At 42.7% G+C, this 17,154-nt stretch overlaps 1 protein-coding gene across 1 annotated transcript in view; it reads right to left on the bottom strand.

Annotated features, from left to right (window-relative positions):
- Nucleotides 1–16,701, bottom strand: part of nfasca (neurofascin homolog (chicken) a) — a 60,058-nt gene extending 43,357 nt beyond the window's left edge. Inside the window, exons 1-5 of the mRNA XM_069678249.1 lie at nucleotides 16,564–16,701; nucleotides 10,921–10,938; nucleotides 8,453–8,558; nucleotides 2,809–3,005; nucleotides 2,366–2,488 (exon numbers count right to left, since the gene is read on the bottom strand). Coding sequence (XP_069534350.1) covers nucleotides 2,366–2,488; nucleotides 2,809–3,005; nucleotides 8,453–8,558; nucleotides 10,921–10,938; nucleotides 16,564–16,657 — 538 coding nt within the window. The 5' untranslated portion in view covers nucleotides 16,658–16,701. The remainder of the gene's footprint in view (nucleotides 1–2,365; nucleotides 2,489–2,808; nucleotides 3,006–8,452; nucleotides 8,559–10,920; nucleotides 10,939–16,563) is intronic.
- Between the last annotated feature and the right edge of the window lie 453 nt (nucleotides 16,702–17,154).

Raw genomic sequence — 17,154 nt, 5'->3', positions numbered from 1 at the left:
ACACTCCAGCCTTCCCTCGGGTCTATTCTTAGAGTTTTTTACCTACTTTTCCTGGAACTTGTCTGCTTTTGGACATTTGATTCTCTTCTACTTTCTCTTGGAATTCCTCATTTGGCGTAAGCTTTAATCCCCCTTTCTCAATAATACTTTGAGCTGCATTAGCGCCGCAGTTTGTCTGCTTTCTGGTCCCCTGATTTGGGCTTCTGTTTCCATGTCTGAATTAATTGTAACACAAATGTTTTTTTCAGGAGTCTTCATTCTACCACGACCATCTCACATCGTGTACCAAACGGTGAAATGATCTAAATATAGACACAAGGACCCCTTCAAGGCCGACCACTAGCATGTAGATGGCTGGATGCATACATTTGCACATAAAGCTCTGCTCCACGTCTGTTCAAGTTAGCTCTCGTAACCCGACAGATGTGTCATCCTACAGTCGCTACAGGCAAACGTTAACAGTAGCACACCCACACAGGCGTCCAGACAGACCGCCGTCTCCGCTCCTTCACTGCACCAACTGACGGGAGCCGTATGGCCGTCAAGACAGCGCCTCAGGACCAATCAGCAGCCGAGCCAGCCGTCCTAATCACGCGTCGGGGGTTACAGTGTCTGGGCTACATGCCACACTGATATGATGTACTGCTGATGATCTGAGTGTGTATGTTACTGTGTGTGTGTGTGTGTGTGTGTGTGTGTGTGTGTGTGTGTGTGTGTGTGTGTGTCATATAGGCCTTACACTGAGCAGCTAGAGTTCACATAAGGTGAAAGGCTTACAGCTGCACTATCTGCGTCTTTAACAGAGTAGAAAGAGTTTGTTTTGATCTAAACGGTTGAAATGTTTTCCTGGAACAAATAATTTTCTGTTTTAAGTTGTCTTTACTACACGATCCAAATAGATTGCCTTTTTTAATCAGTGTTATTGTTTATTCCCGGCAGTGCCCACATGTATTGGATGCATGAAGTGGATGTAGCTGCATCCTCAGCCAAGCTCTGTTGCATTTCTTTTGCTATATAATCTAAAATAAATACAGCTGAATATTCGAGTCAGGAAAACACTGAAAAAAGTATCCTCGTCCGCGACATCCACAGCACTGGATTTTTTCCCAGTTTGTAGCGAAGTCTCAAAGCTAGTTTGCAAAACAAGCGAAGGCAGAGACTAGGAGCCGAAATAGCCTCTAGTTCTTCTGGGACCAGCTACACAAATTACGGCGACAGCAGATTATGCAGCTAAACGAACTGCACCTCAGACACGCAGAGAACATCAGCAACAGCTGCAGGCTTTCTCACCCCAATCCCACCAAAATGAACGTGTTGACCAAGGTTTTTCAGACCCAGGAAGACCCGCTAATAAATGCTGATTTTGTCTTTTCCCATTGCCTGTTCTGCCTCTTTTCTGCTGGGTCACCGTCTGACAGGGTTAGTTAACAATAGTACACACAAAGAACCTACATTATACTCTTTGGTAAGCAGCATGGAGGCCAGTGAAGATGTTACAGTGGTTAGGTCTTTATTGTATCTACGTATTACTCATTCAGTGTATTTATCAAACTCAGACAGACAGACTAATTTGGAACGATGTTTGAGTGCTGCTCGGACGGAGACTGGCGAAGCATCGCGCCAGAAAGGGGGCGGAGATTAGTGTGTCGACCTGGGTAGTGTATTCCCATTTGACCTGGGTCTGAATGCTGATTGTAGCCTTTCCCATTAAGCAGAAAAGCCGGGGGGTTTTTACCAGTGAGAAAGCAGCTCTAGAAAGAAAGAGAACAGGTTGAAACTCTTTAAAATGGTTCCCTGTTGGACATGTGTAACCTACTTGTGATTAGTAAAAAAAAGTGTAAATGAACGAGTTGTTTTAGAATAATAAGTCTCAACACATCTGCTGAAACTGAAAGAGACGAGAGCAAAAGGGATAAAAACAATGCTACAAGGGATGCTATAAAAAGAAGGAAATAAAGCCTGACTCTGGATGACCTGAGAGCTGATCACAAGCACAGGGATTACAAAATAAAAAGCTCTCCTCAGCACAGAGGTCATTTTTCTTTCTGCATGCTGATTGACTTGACTTTTGGTGGTTGTGTTAAAAAACAAAACAACCGTCAACATGTCATTCTCACACATGACGCTGTCGGCTTTAAAGCTAGACTAAACTTCATTGCACTAAAGGAGTATGGAACGCCAAAAGGGTCAAAATTCAGCGCTTTATTTTCCCCGCTTTGTGTGAAAGCCACCGAACAGACCGTTACCAGCCTCCGAACCATCACACAACATTGCTCATGTCACAATCTTATCATGATTGATCCGATCACCTTTAAAACAGACTACGGTTTGTATGCATATGTGCTCATGTGTAATTGGTGCTTACCGCTGTTCATCCAGAAGGTATAGGGAGGAGGCAAGCCTGGTGGGGGGTTGCAGGGTAGAATCAGCGAGGAGCCTTCAGGTACCACCACTGGTTCCAGCACCTCTTTAGGCCACAGAGGAGCCTCTGAAGGACGGAGATGGGGGAGTGAAAAAAATGATGAATGACCAAAACTCTGACTGTTACAGAAGATGTATCCCATTGGTAACATGTGACGAAATGTGGCACATTTCTGGTGGTTGCCATTGTGGTCCAAAGAAAGCAAGCACAGTCACATTGCAACACGCATTTAAGAACACTTTTGTTGAAATGTCATCAGAATTTGCGGATTATTTTCATATTTTCTCTCATTCAAGACACATTGACACACTGATTGGAATGCATCCAAGCCAGTGTTGTTTGTTATACTGTGTAATGTCTGTGTTTGTGTTCTTGTGCGTTCTTACTTGAGACCCGGAGCAGGATGTTGTTGGACAGAGCAACTCCAAAGTCATTGGAGGCGAAACACTGGTACTCTCCCTCGTAGTCCTCCGGTCGTCCTCCGCTACGGAAACCGATCTCCAGAGTTCCCGAGCGTTTTCGCATCGTCACCCTGGGATCTTTCCCGATGTTGAAAAACTTCCCGTTCCTTCGCCATGAGAACCTGAGCCAGAAGAGAACCAATCACAGAGTTAGCATCACTGGACTGGGATTCAAGTAAAATCCACGAGCATCATTTGTCATCAGGGTCTTGTCACCACTCAGAAATCCCCTGTGGTTACACAACTTTTAGATGAGCCACGGTGAAAACTGGCCCTAGCTCCGATTTCTGTTACAACGACTAGTCCAACTTTTAAACAAGACTGGAGAAATTTAGAAACTGAAATGAGTGCACTTGAGCATTTGAATATTATAAAAACATTTCCTTATTGCAAATATTATGAAAATGATGGAACAGGCAAGAAAACCTGGTTTTAATTAAAGCGACAAATTTAATTCCCTTTATGAAAGCCAGAGAGAGACTTGCTGCAGATACTAGTCGGCCTTTACGCCCCAGCCTAAGGTGGCCCTGTAGGGCCAACAACTATTCACAATCTGACCCAGAAATAACCACATGAAACACCTTAAAACACTCAAATTTCAAGGGATCAATCTCAAGTGATTTCTTAAAAGACACACAAACAAACAAATCTTTGACTGAAGACCAACAAAAACAACAAAACACAAAATCCCTGCTGAGAGGCAGAAACACAGCAGTCCCCACTCCAGGAGCCTCTCTCTTTACTTGTCATGACTGAGGTTTTTAAGCATCTAAGACCAGGTGAATCTCATGGAGCAATCACCTGGGAAGAGCTGGGAGGACACAACAGAAGTGGAAGAGGGACAAACCGAGCAGGGAACACATACAGCCATAACACATAGCGCTGAATGTGAGAACATTCGAAAACCAACACAGTGACGACCCTAAACTGCTAACTCCCTCGTAGGTCCTTTCTGTCATTGTGGAGGGTCATACACATTTTATAAAGGTGCAAAACATAAAGGACAAACACAGGAACTTTATTAGGAACTCTAAATATATCTTATCACATGTTTCCTGTGTTCATTTACAAACGTAAAACTTAAAACTCAGCCATTACAATCCTGTTCAGGGTCGCGGGGGGGCTGGAGCCTATCCCAGCTCATTTGGCGAGAGGCGGTGTTACACCTGGTCTGATCGCCAGTTAATCGGGCTGACGCATAGAGACAGACAACCTTTCAGGCTCACACCTACGGACAACGTAGAGCTACCAATGAACATAACGAGCATGTCTTTGGACTGTGGGAGGAAGCCGGAGTACCCGGAGGGAACCAACGCATGCACAAGGAGAACATGCAAACTGCACACTGGAAGGCCCACTGCGTCTGAGGGGGGACTTCTAGCTGTGAGGCGACAGCGCAAATCACTTGCCTTGCTACTTCCAGTGGCTTCAAAATCACCATCTCCAAGCGCTTTCAAGCTACCGTCTATTAAACTGAGCACTTCCTGTACACTTATTTCACAATAAAATCCTCTCAGCAGCGAAGACTTTTTCCATTTCCTGTTTGGATTTCATGTTAAAATGCGGCATCTGCATGAAACTGGACAAAAGAGACGTTTGTTTTCCTAATGGAGTTAATCATGTTAATGTAGGCTTACACGTGAAAACGCGGCAGGCAGGATCTTTAAAGCGTGAGGTTTGGCCCACTGGGTTATCACCACGTGAACTTGGACACTTAATTGTTTCAACAGCCGGAAAATGTGGAAGGCCCCAGCTTGTCGAGCGGTTGCCATCTTCCATTACTCCACTGGCACACGACAGCAGCACAGAAATCTGCCTCAGCACACGCTCTCCATGTGCATGTAATACTTCTGCAGCTTAATCCTGCTCCATGTGGTGTTTCCAGAAGGCTCCCTGATTAGAGAAAACTCTGAATATGCTTACATAACCCGCCTCTATTTTTAGTGATGAGCCAGGATTTATAAAAAAGACGCGTCCTGTCATGTTTAGGAGAGTTACAGTTGGACTGGGCCTGTCTGTGGTGCAGCACTGTTCTGAGCCCGAACAAAGGGCTACTATTGAGGCACTGGACACCGTGTGTATGTGTGTGTTTGCGTGTGTGTGTTTTGTAGAGAGAGACTGATTGCGAGTGAATAAGTGAACGATCCCTTTCGCTGAATGTTTCATGAGCATGAATAGTCAACTGAGTGCATTATTGGAGCACAATGCCTGTCCTGGGAAGGGGGGAGCCAGTATGTGTGCATGGGAGAGTGGATGTGAGTGCCTTATTGTGAGGTTGTGTAAGTGTGTACGTGTACACAGGAATCTGGGTGAGCGTGCATGTGTGTGTGTGTGTGTGACTTACGTAAAGCCAATCCGTCTCCAAATAAACAATGCACCACTGTCCTGGGCTGGTCATACCCCCAGTGATGTAACCACTGGAGACCCCGTGTGTTTGTGTGTGTGTGTGTGTGACCTTCTTCTGAGAGGGAATTGTGCGAATACTTTGATGCATGTGAGGTGTATGTGTGCACATGATGTCATCCAAGCTAATCTGACTCGTTAGTGCTTTAATATTTAATGCAAATATCTGACAAATAAAATGGCCTTCTGAACATTCCTTCTATACTTGCAAGTTAGCCAAAAAATCAGTGTGTGATCAACACTTTAGTGTTATTTCATTGATATTTTAGCAGTTATTAGCAGGTGTCTGTATCTGCTCTTGATGCACCTGGCTTGTTAGCTCATTCAGTGTTGGTCGAACTAATTGTGGCGGCCCATGAATAGGAGTCAGGATTGTCGTTCCCCCCGGAAAGACATTTGGCAGTCGTGATAAGAAGACACATTATTTTAAGTGACCTTGATTGTTTTGTGGACTGCATGTTTAGGGGGTTTCAGCTGTTGCCTCACAGCTAGTGTTGTTCAAAACCCTGGTTCGGACCAAGTCTAGAGTTTGCATGTTTTTCTCGTGCATGCGTGGGTTCCCTCCGGGTACTCCGGCTTCCTCTCACAGTCCAAAGACATGCTCGTTATGTTCATTGGTGACTCGAAATTGCCCTTAGGTGAGTGTGAGCGTGAAAGGTTTCCCGTCTCTACGTGTCAGCGATCAATGACAGCAGCGATGGATGCATGGATGATCGTTTAGTTCATCCTCGATGTCTGTCTGCAAGTGAGCAATGTTTCACACGCTTCTATAGCTTTTTATTCTATTAATAAACAACTCCAGTCAACTAACCTCACAAAAAGAATCTCACTCTCTTTGAAACATGATGGTTACTACGCTAATTAGCCAGCTAACGAATTAGCCTTCTGCATAAACTACCTTTGATTCCCCAACCCCTCACTCTTCTCCATCACCACCCTATCATCCAAACATGGTCAGGCTACCAGTTTAAAAGATGGTGAAGGCCACAATGCTAAACCTTCAGATTGGCAGTCCACAAACCAATGGGTGAGCTCATGTTACATTTACAGTAGTCTTTGTGGCGTGAAAATCTCATAGACAGTAAAAATCCAGACGGTGGGATTGATCTGGATTCGGTGGGTAATCAAATATATTGTTTGTCCTTGAAAATATGGCCCTGCTTACTTTTTAGTTGCTAATCAATTGAGTCAGACACATTTTTACAGCAGTACAATAATATATAAGAAATTGAGACGTAAGAGAAAGATGGCCGCCATGTGAATATGGTGTCTATTAGAGGTTCAGAGCAGGAACCAGATTAGTCTATTGTAAAAACACATAATAGACATAAATAGAGGTCAGAGAGATGATGAGGAAAGACGGTGAGTTTAATGGGTTCACAGCCGCCGGAGCAGACAGCCAGACAGAGCGACAGAGGTGATAGGGGGGCAGTGCAGGGGGTAGCAGTGAAACATGGTGAGAGCAGCAGAAAGCACCACATGTCAGGTTCAGGCTGTGAAGGGCAGGCAGACAGGTGTCATGCTGAGTTTATGGGGTTGTTAGAGGGCACGACAGGAGCTTCAGGGTACGGCATTATTCAACCAAAGGGAGGAAGGGGGGGTCACTGAGGAAGGAAGGGTTTGCTAGGGTGGAAATGTGTTATTGACAGACAGACAGAGGGGGGCAGAGTGGCAGAAGAGCCCATCTGAGCAGCACTGTCACTACTCATGAGTCTCACTGCCAGATGAGAGAGAGACGGGCGCCAGGAAGACACCGAGCGGGGGACAAAAGAAAGCAGAGAAAAGAAAGAAAGACCACAAAGCTTTTACAAACTATTTTACACATTTCCGACTTTCTATTTGCCTCATTAGATTTCCATTTGACTCTGGGCAAGCTTTGTTTAATCTGATGATGCTATCAAGTTTATCTTAGCTTGGGTTTAAAGACTTCAAACCTTTAATCGTGAAACGTGTGCTGGATGCTTGAAATTTGAAGAAAGACCTTAAAAACGTGGCATTTCACCTGGAGGCCTTACTTCCTGCGAGTGTTGTGCGAGTGTTGTGCACCTGATGCCCGTTCTCGTCAGCTTCTATCATGTCATCTCTTCGCTTTTGGGATAAACAGCTGTAGTTGTTTATTTACCTGAGCTTTGCCTTAACCCCAAGATTCAAAGTTCAGGAGACCTCGTTCTCTTTGGCGGCACCTATGGCGATAAACGGTAATTGCGGGAGCACACTTCCCAGATATCCAGACAGTGCTGCATGTGTGACGTCCACGGTTGGCTCCGGTTGTAACTCTTGATTTTCCTGGCTGACGGTCGCTTTCCTTTTCAGACTGTTTGCTTCATCTGAGCGTCGAGTTTGTTTCTTTTTCTTTGGGTTTTCACTTCTTGTTGAAGTTGTATCTGTAGTCATCCATCTTTTCTAACTGGACACCGCTAGTGATTTTCTCTGTGAATGTTGCCAGACACCCAGTCTGTAATAATACTATATACTGCAAATGCAAAGGCTTTCATCAGTGGGCCATAGGTTCAATCACCATTGTGTTACTTCATTTGGCGATAGATAGAGACTTAACGGACATTTATTTACAAGAAAATCTTCGAGATTATTACTTTAACTTTAACTATACAAAGGTACACTTGGAGTTTTGCTCCTCGTAACCTGCCACCAGACTTTCTGCAGAGTCTTTTATCTAACTTTTAGGATTCAGTGGTTTTTAATGATTCTTTCAGCATCATCACTGCACAGCTTTTCTCAGAAGTTTCAGTTTATAACAAAGCAGTACCAATAAAAAACACCAGTAGAGCTCTGCCTATTATCAACACTGATTCAGATGAAGCTGTTGTTGTTGATTTTTTTTAAATACGAGTTTCAATTTCTGTAAGCAGCAAATTTTAAACTTCATTCACCTCCAATTTATTTGTGTGGAGGTGCTGAAACACAGCAGGGAAACACACTACGTGTTCAGAATTAGATAAACATTAATTCAGTGCTCAGATTTATAACCAGAAAATAAAATGCTCCTTAAACGTCTCATCTACATGTGCTTCTAAAATAACATCTAGTTCTTTAAATTGAAATACGAGGTTAGATAGAGATAAGAGAGTGTGTCGTGAGGTCATTGCGTGTGTGTGTGTGTGTGTGTGTGTGTGTGTGTGTGTGTGTGTGTGTGTGTGCTGCTTACGTTGGCACTGGGTTGCCCTTGGCCTCACACTCGATGATGATGTTGTCTCTGGGATCAACAATGTAGTCCTTTGCTGACTGTTTGATTATAGTGGGGGGCTGCTTCACTGTGGGAGGAGGGGGGAGACGGAGAGAAGGTTACAGGGATAATGCTCTGTGCAGATCACACACACACACACACACACACACACACACACACACACTCACACACTGCTGTCTCAGTGCACTCTAGTCAACAGCTTCTTAAACTCAATGCGGTGATTTACACGAAGCTTCCTAAAGATCAATAAATCAATACACTGATGTTTTCTGTTTCAGTAATAAAACTCAGAGGAGAGACGAGAAGAGGAAGGGAGGTCACGAAACATCTCATTCAGACTTTAAAGTCGAGGTGAAATGAAAAATGTCATGTTAATCCTTTTAGATCACATCCGCGGTAATATTGTGCATCTATTTGACAATATAGGCCAAAAAAATACAGAAAATCAATTTCTTCGTATTCTTATATCAAAATCCGATCATTTTTTCTTCCGGTAAAACTAAATTTCACGCGTGCTTACGTAAGTTAGCAGCAAACAATTTCAACCAATCAATCTGCAACATTTAGCCGCAGAGCACCAAGAACGCTCGGTCAGTTAGCTAGCTACTGCGCTGTGGAGAACGTCTGTCTACGCCCACTTCTCAACGATCAAATCAAATCCCTCTAATGATATGTCCCGCCTGCACGTCCTGTTTCACTCGGAAATACGTCACGATACGGAAGCTAGATACTCTGGAAATGCCGTTTCAGCTCGACTTTAAGTGGATGTTTCTTGACAACAAGTTGTCCTTAAGTGTGCATTTACCAATCTGTGTTTAATTGGGGAGCAGGACGATGACTATGGGATTAAACTTCGGAGGAACACGTCGTCCAGAGCAACCGTGTGTCTCTCTGATGAACAATGAGTGGTGAAGAGGGAACAGACATATCAGACTGAGATACTCGCTTTTTTAAGCCCTTTCATGCATGACCTATTAAAATAAAGTAATGTATTTTTGAACTTTGTATTTTTCTTAAACAAGTTAAAAATGATGCCAATATATTTTCTCAATTCATTTTATTTTGTAGGAGTTATGTGCCCACTGCGGAGGACATCATGCTTCAAAAGCACCGCTAACCTGATAAAAACTGACTGTGAAACTTTATTTCATTATAAAATCTAAAGATTATTGAATTTTGCTGTCAAATACAGCTAAGTATAAATATATACCATTATTTAAACGAAACAAGTATTTTTAACACACAATTAAGCTAGTTAAACTGTTATTCCTGGCATACATCCTGTGCATCTCCTCCGCCATTTTGATTTTAGGATGTAAATTAGCAAAACATCAAAGAGATACTAAAATATGCAAATATAATAATCAAAAGGAATTGGAGACAGCACTTTACAAAGGCACTTCCTGGTGGTTGGGGACAGGGAAAGTTAAATGGATCATAATGGCTGCCATCTATCTGCATACTGTAGTGGAGGCCAGTTAATGTTACCTGAACACAAAGATTCATCCTTTGTTGTTGTACCATGAGATGTTACCAGCCTTCTATAGAGTCTAAACCTGTTTTACATGCTGATATAAGAAATATAAATAGCTCATAGTTTCCTCTCCAGCTGTGTTCAAACTATTTTACATATTTAATGGCTCATTTAAGCCAAACTCCTCAGCAGCACAGACTGACCACGCAGCCAATATGTCTCTGCCCTTTTATTTTTCGAGCTCACTGAGGCAGGCACACACACACACACACACACACACACACACACACACACAGACCGCACACAAAAACATAAGATAACAAGCACCTCATAGGGCCGTCGGCCTGCGAGATTAAAGGAGGAGCCTGATGCTCTAAAAGAAAGCTCTGAGGCTGGACGCTCGGAGTGAATCCCTGACACACATGAAAGAACGGTTTCTCTCTGTAATTGAAGCTTTTCCAGCTAATCTAATCCACAGGACTGTATAATACACATCCCTCATGTTGCTCTGGCAACCATACGAGTGTTTCTATAGTGAGCTGGTTGTGATAAAAGCCAGGCTAGGAGAGATAATTGGTATGGAAATGACTCCTCAACAGATCAGCTTATAACCCGTCCTCCAAGACTCAAACAATTTACACTACGTCTGAAAGCTCTCCGGCTACACGTGATGCTCGTTTCCCTTATTGTTGAAATATATAACTCTTTTTTTACATGCGGAACATCAATATATCCTTTAGCAGAATGTTTCTTTAATCAATGGATGGGTGTGTTCTGCTTCTATGGAGAGAGAGGAGGACCAAACATTAAGTAGGAAGTGTTCCCTGGGTCACTTCCTGTCTATTTCACGGTGATATTATAAAGTGGTTCAGCAGCGTCACAGCTGGCACCGAGCTGTGATGAGGAGCTGGTGGGACAGACACATGATCAGCGACACGTTAAGATGAACACTTACGGTCTTTCAGGATCTTTGCTGTTAGTCCAAAGTGAAGCGAGAGAGAGAGACAGAGAGGACAAGTCATGTGATTGTTAATCATATTAGAAACATTAACATCTATAGTTCTATGTTACAGCATTGCTAACTCATCATGTAATGTTATGGGATGTTATTGTATGTTATAGCTCAGTGGTTCCCAACTTCATGTGCTTCATTATAATATGGTTTGATGCAGGTATTTCAGATAGCCTTTTATTTTGAAGTGCTATCTCTGTCTTCCTGGAGAGGAGCAGCACCTGTACAGCTGAACACCAGTAAGGTACAGGATATACTGTCTCGTTAACATTCACTGCACCCTGTTTCTGTTATTACTTTATAATGTGAAATAGTTTTAGTGTTCTGAACAAGCCTAAGTTACGTGTAAAAGTGTTTGCAGTGTATCTAATGTTTGTTAAAATGCACTTCCTTCCTGCAGTGCTTGCAATTTCATTGAGTGTAAAGCCCCAGTTGTGTGTAAAGCTTGTTGTTAAAATGTTCTTAACATCCCAATCAATAAAAAAATTGCTCCGATAAGTAAAGAAAATAATCTGGTATCTGTGGCTGTCACAGGTTTGCAATGAGTTGTTTACTTACATCTTCAAAGCAAGAATCCGTGCACCAGCTCATTGATGGAAATAAACATTAGTAGTAGATTGTTCTACGGTTTGTTGGACCAGATTTTAAAGGAATAATTAGAGACTGGGAGAGTTGAGAACCACCGTATAGCTTTACTGTTACATTATTTAGAGTTTATGAGAGAAAACTGTGAACCACAGAATGAAACAGAGAGATGAAGGACTCACCTGTAAGGAGTTACCGGATCAGCAGAGGATGAGCAGTAAGGAAGAGAGACAACACACATTAGGCTTTAGATTGTACATCAAAGAGTCACTCTGTGTATTTATATCGCAATAAATTGAAAAGCAATCATTGCTTTTAAAGGTTGACATTCTTGGCCGTGTTTTGGACGCCAGCGTATAAAGTTTTGATTTAATGTTGCCCGTGTTTGTTTCATGTCAGTAAGTGGGAAGGCAGATGTGTTTGTGTTTCTGCAGCGCCAAAGGAAATACGACTGTGCAGAGAAACAAGAGTTTCCTTTAGTGGGTGGAAACTCAACACCTACCTTCTTCGTCTCAGTCTGCTCTTTTATTGTTGTTCATTTATTTAGCTCGTGTAGTGTTTACTTTACTTTACCTTTTGAGTCTGGCTTTAATTTGACTTTTAGTTATTAATCTGTCCAAATATAATCAGGTATTTTAGTCTGTTTACTTGTTGGTATATACCGAGTTAAAGTCGCTGCTGTTTCCATCTAAAGATTGAGGACATTCATTATAACTTGTTTGTGTTTTTATTCTATCAAATGCTGTTATTATTGAGTCCTTTATTGAGTGCATCATCTGTTAGTCACGTGGCGTCCTTTTGTCCCATTTGCAGACTACATGTACATGATTAAAGAATAAACTGATGTTGTCCATCTATGTCCCACCATAGTGTAATATTGATTAAATTGGCCTTTATTGTTCAAAATGAGATTCTGAAACACATTTTTTCTGACTGACAACAGAAGCTTTATAAAAAACAACAACACATCTTTGTGACACATCTTTGATGACTGACTGGAGGTGGGATGTAGTGCAACCTTTAAGATTTAAGAACATTTGACCAAATCACGTTTATCCCTCCGTCTAAATGCTGCCCTGTTAATGCATGAAATCCCTGCAGGTGCAGATATTCAGCAGAAATATGGACTGTGATTTAAGCCCCTCCCCACTGACACACAGGAACACACACACACACAATAATGAGGCGACCCTGTTCCAAAGGTTTGACCTTGTGTTTGTGTGACGGTTACAGATGAGCCCTGACATGAGGTGTTTTGTGTGTGTGCGCATGTTTGCTGCTGTGTGTTTTCTCTGCATGCATCTGATCCAGTAACGAGTGACGACTCCACCGACCTGCATACTGAATTTAAACTGTGTTCATCATCTGTTCTTTAGATATTATAATAGAGATAGTGTGTGCGTGTGTGTGTGTGCTTGTGTGACTGTGTGTGTCGTGGATGTGCGGAAAGCACTCATCAATAAAGGTCAAGAGGGCAGTTTGCTATGAAGCAGATAAAGAGACATAAGGAGAAGCGGGGGAGGGGGATTCTCATTAAAGCATCTACACTCTGCGGTGCCTCAGTTAGCGCTGATAAAACGCTACAAGGGAAGAGTCATCAGGGATTGAACGTGTCATGTAGCATCAGTTTTCAGTCAGTAAAGAAGATGAAGTGTCCTGTAAAGCTGAAAATGGTTCACTATCAATTAAATCTGATCAGTTCGTCCACCAGGAGGACCCTGGAGGCTTTTTACATACACTTTTAAAAACATACTTGACCTGGTTCTGAATATTATGCTGGAAAATATTGACCAGTTTGGAATGGTAGGATTATAATCCAGATCAATATCACGTCGCACTAAAATTAAAAGGCACTTCTGGTGCTGATAACACTGATGCAGCCTTCTGTGTAGCTTTGCTAGCATGTTTTATAAACCAAATCTACAGGACAGGGACATCTCATGACCAGTCGTATCTTCACACACACGATCTCCAGCCTGTATGCATTAACCAACATTAGCTAAACTAACTTACTGACCTGCTGTTATATTCATTAACCATACACAAAAATCAATAGGCGCTTCTCATTACATTAATTTGTGCCCGGAAATCCTTCCCCCTCCGCCATGATGAAGGATCTCCCAATTTCTTAAATGCACCTGGAGGAGACGAGGATCGAGGAGAGGAGGCTCCAGGAGGAGCTCCGAGCGTGGATACACAGGTTTTCTCACCAAAGACATGACATGATTGGTGCGGAGGTGCAGCATTTCAGCCACAGTTTATTCTTACAGCGTGGATCTACAGAAAATGTAACTGTTTAATGCACCGCCATGGTGAAATAAAGTGTCTCTGTTTCAACTAGCTAAAGCTAATGCTAATTTAAAAACAGAGCATTAGCTCGTCAGCCTCAGTGCTAAAATAATAAGTCACATTAGGTGAGCAGAGTCCTCCCCTTTCAGACCTTAAGGCGTGTTGCTCTCTGCAGACGGAAATCTGAAAACCTTGAGGATATTTCATGTTTATTCTCTGTTCTATGATTTCATATATGTAATGTAATGTAATATATTCTGTCATCACCTCAAGAAAAGCACAATAATAATAGAGTAAGTTACTGAGTTGAATTTATCTAGACACGACATCAAACCTTGCTGTCAGTTTATCACAGCGTGCTGAATACATTAAGGAGAGGTCACTGTGTTATAAGGGTTATTATCCAAATGGTTTCTGTTAGGCGCGGTGTGTGTGAGTGTGTAGGTGTGTGTGTTTATGTGTGTGTGTGTATCAGATCAATAGGGCATCATAAGTCCAGAGTTGAAAGGTCAGGCTTATGAAAAAAACAGAGAGAGATGGCGCCATAGGAGGGCTGAGAAATAAAAGACACAGCAGCTGCCGACTGCTGCATGTGTGTGTGTCTGTGTGTGTGTGTGTGTTTGTGTGTGAGTGTGTGATGTGTATGAAACACATAAGCCAGGTGTCCTTGGGCCTTTCTCCGTATCAAATCATTTTTCATTGTACAATTTAGAAAACATTCATCTCAGCTGTAAGAAAGGTTTGTGTGTGTGTGTGTGTGCCTGTGTGTGTGTGTGTGTGTGTGTGTGTGTGTGTGTGTGTGTGTGTAGTAAGGGTCAGAAAAGAAAGGAATAAAAGGCATGACTTCTCCCTTTCTCCTTTGTGCTTTTGTTCACAGCCCCCCTCAGGAATCCAGCCGGGCTGTTATACGTGTCACTATGGACAGGTATGAGAGTATGTGTGTGTGTGTGTGTGTGTGTGTGTGTGTGTGTGTGTGAGTGCGTCGGGAGTCTATTACTATAATATATTAATGTGTGCATGTTGGAATCAATGAATCCCTATCATCTCTGAATTTGCAGAGGCCGAGCCACCCGGAGCGACACCCTATCACCTCGGGATATGAAGCGGCCTATTCTCATGATAATCACATGTTAATGGGATCTCTGCCATCGCTCCAGCTGCTTTCACACTTTAAAAATGAAAGCCAAATACTTTAAACCTGTGCATCAACTTCATGTTAGTATAAAATTAATTATCAATATATAATTATAATTATATAATTAATTTTCCAGCTAAATCATGTCGACACATTTGGGCTTTTTACTGAGTGATAAAAAGCATAAAAGTGGTTTAAACATGTTTTCTTCTCTACGTTGAAGCCGTGCTTTGAGCAGACAGTTAATACCATCAGTTTACTTTCAAACAGTCCATTTAAATACATCAGTGCAGCCAATAGGACAGTGGTGATAGTATTATGATTCTCAGGGTTAAAGAAACATGATTTGTTTTTACGAGTACCAACTCGTTAATATTCAGCCTTAACAGCAAAGGGAAGTTCTCCTGAACACTCTTTCTATCACTATTCCTCGAATGAACTAACATACTTTAAAAACTAAAAAAGACGTTGAATCGTAGACTGCTGGATGCCAGTAAACAGCGACAAAAACATTTTTTTGGACAACTTTATAAGTACCCCGGCGACAATAAGCGTGTCTCATTCAATGCTAACATGTTTCATGACACAGCGTCACACAAATGTTTGTATTCTGCAACAGGCAACGCAACTTACGCAAATAGTCTTTGTAATTATTTTTTATCTGATTGCTACGTGAAAAATTAGCTTTGTCTTGGTTTGAACATACCGTGAGACGCACACTCTACACTCACAGTTTTCCCCTTTTAAATTGGGCTGGCGACCTTTGTTGTATGACATGGACATCTCTCTTTCTCATGCTTCCTATTTGCAACGATTAGTCGACATTGTGGACAAAAATGTATGTAAAAATTAGTTGCCAACAAATTTAATTGTCGAGAATAGTTGCTGTTGCTGTGCGCCGACATGACATCATTTTCCGGAGCTGAGGGGTGAGCCATCTCACATCCTCACTATCTCTGCCGAGAGTTGCTCATGCAAAACAACGACCGGGAAGCGACAGGTAAACTTAACATGGCAAAATGGCCGATGCAACACAATCGTCTGGGAGCATTTCACCTTCAGCGCTGCAAAGAAAAGGATCGCCTGCAGGATCTGTAAGCGGAACTTACTTATGAGGGGAGCATGTTGGTAATGTGCGAGCATTTGAAGAGAGGCCACGCTGGACTTGATTTGATTTATTTTTGATATCAGCACCTGTGATCAGTTCGCTGATTTGCCTTTACTAATATGCTTCAAGCAAAGACTTTTAATTTGAAAATGCCCACTGGAAAAGCTTCCTGGTTCTGCGTCAGCAGTATACTGTTTAAAGACTTTGTAATACATGTCAAACAAAAATGGTTGACATGGAATATAATCAATAACTAATCCAGTATTACCATCCTTGTTGGCTTTTTTCCAGACAGGAAGTGAATCCCAGCAGCACTGAGCACGTCTGTGCTACAAGCCCCTCTGTGCCATCTATCTCAGCCAAACTCCCTTTAAACTAAATATTGTCACATTTTTTGGAGTTGCATCTGTGTCATCGTCTGCTGTTACACACTGTGTTTAAGTGATTTGATGATTTCCAGGTGACTTACGATCTTGTGGGACTTCGATCGGTGCTGCTTCGCGCCACAGTAGCAGCAGTAATGACACGAGAGCCAGGGCCGTATGCCCGCCCTGCCCCAACATCTCTCCCCCTCCGATTGGCCGGCCGCGCCCCGCACCTCTCCTGATTGGCTAGATGACTCTCCTGACAGCCGCGCCGAGGACCTGTGAGTACAACGCAGAGACAGAGACAGATGGTTAGGATGAAGGCAGCGTGGCAGACCGTACAGTATATCGTATAAAGAATAAACTGTTTGTGTGTGTGGGTGAGTGTGTGGCTGTGTTTCTGGCACGAGAGTGTGTGTCGACTCTGGCCTACATTCACAGCTGAGTCCCTGCGTGGCTCCCCTGAGAGAGCAGCCGAGAAACAAAGCCAAGGAGAAGCTCTGCGGCTCGGAGTCTTTAAGTGGGATCAGGCTCCAATCACACGGCGCCTAACAGAAATATGTTCTTTCAATACTCGCCCAGAAATGGTGGAGAGCTGTGTTCATTTGATTGAATGTCTCTGATGTTGTTTAATGAGCTACAAGAGGGCGTTTATGACCATACAGGACCGGGAAATACGTCTATATACCACTTAT

The sequence above is a fragment of the Semicossyphus pulcher genome, unplaced genomic scaffold (genome assembly GCF_022749685.1).
Source record: "Semicossyphus pulcher isolate SPU_LCO1_2020_fin unplaced genomic scaffold, fSemPul1.0.p SCAF_3, whole genome shotgun sequence".
Lineage (NCBI taxonomy): Eukaryota > Metazoa > Chordata > Actinopteri > Labriformes > Labridae > Semicossyphus > Semicossyphus pulcher.
The sequence above is the reverse complement of the archived record's forward strand: the minus strand, read 5'-3'. Positions and strand labels throughout refer to the sequence as shown.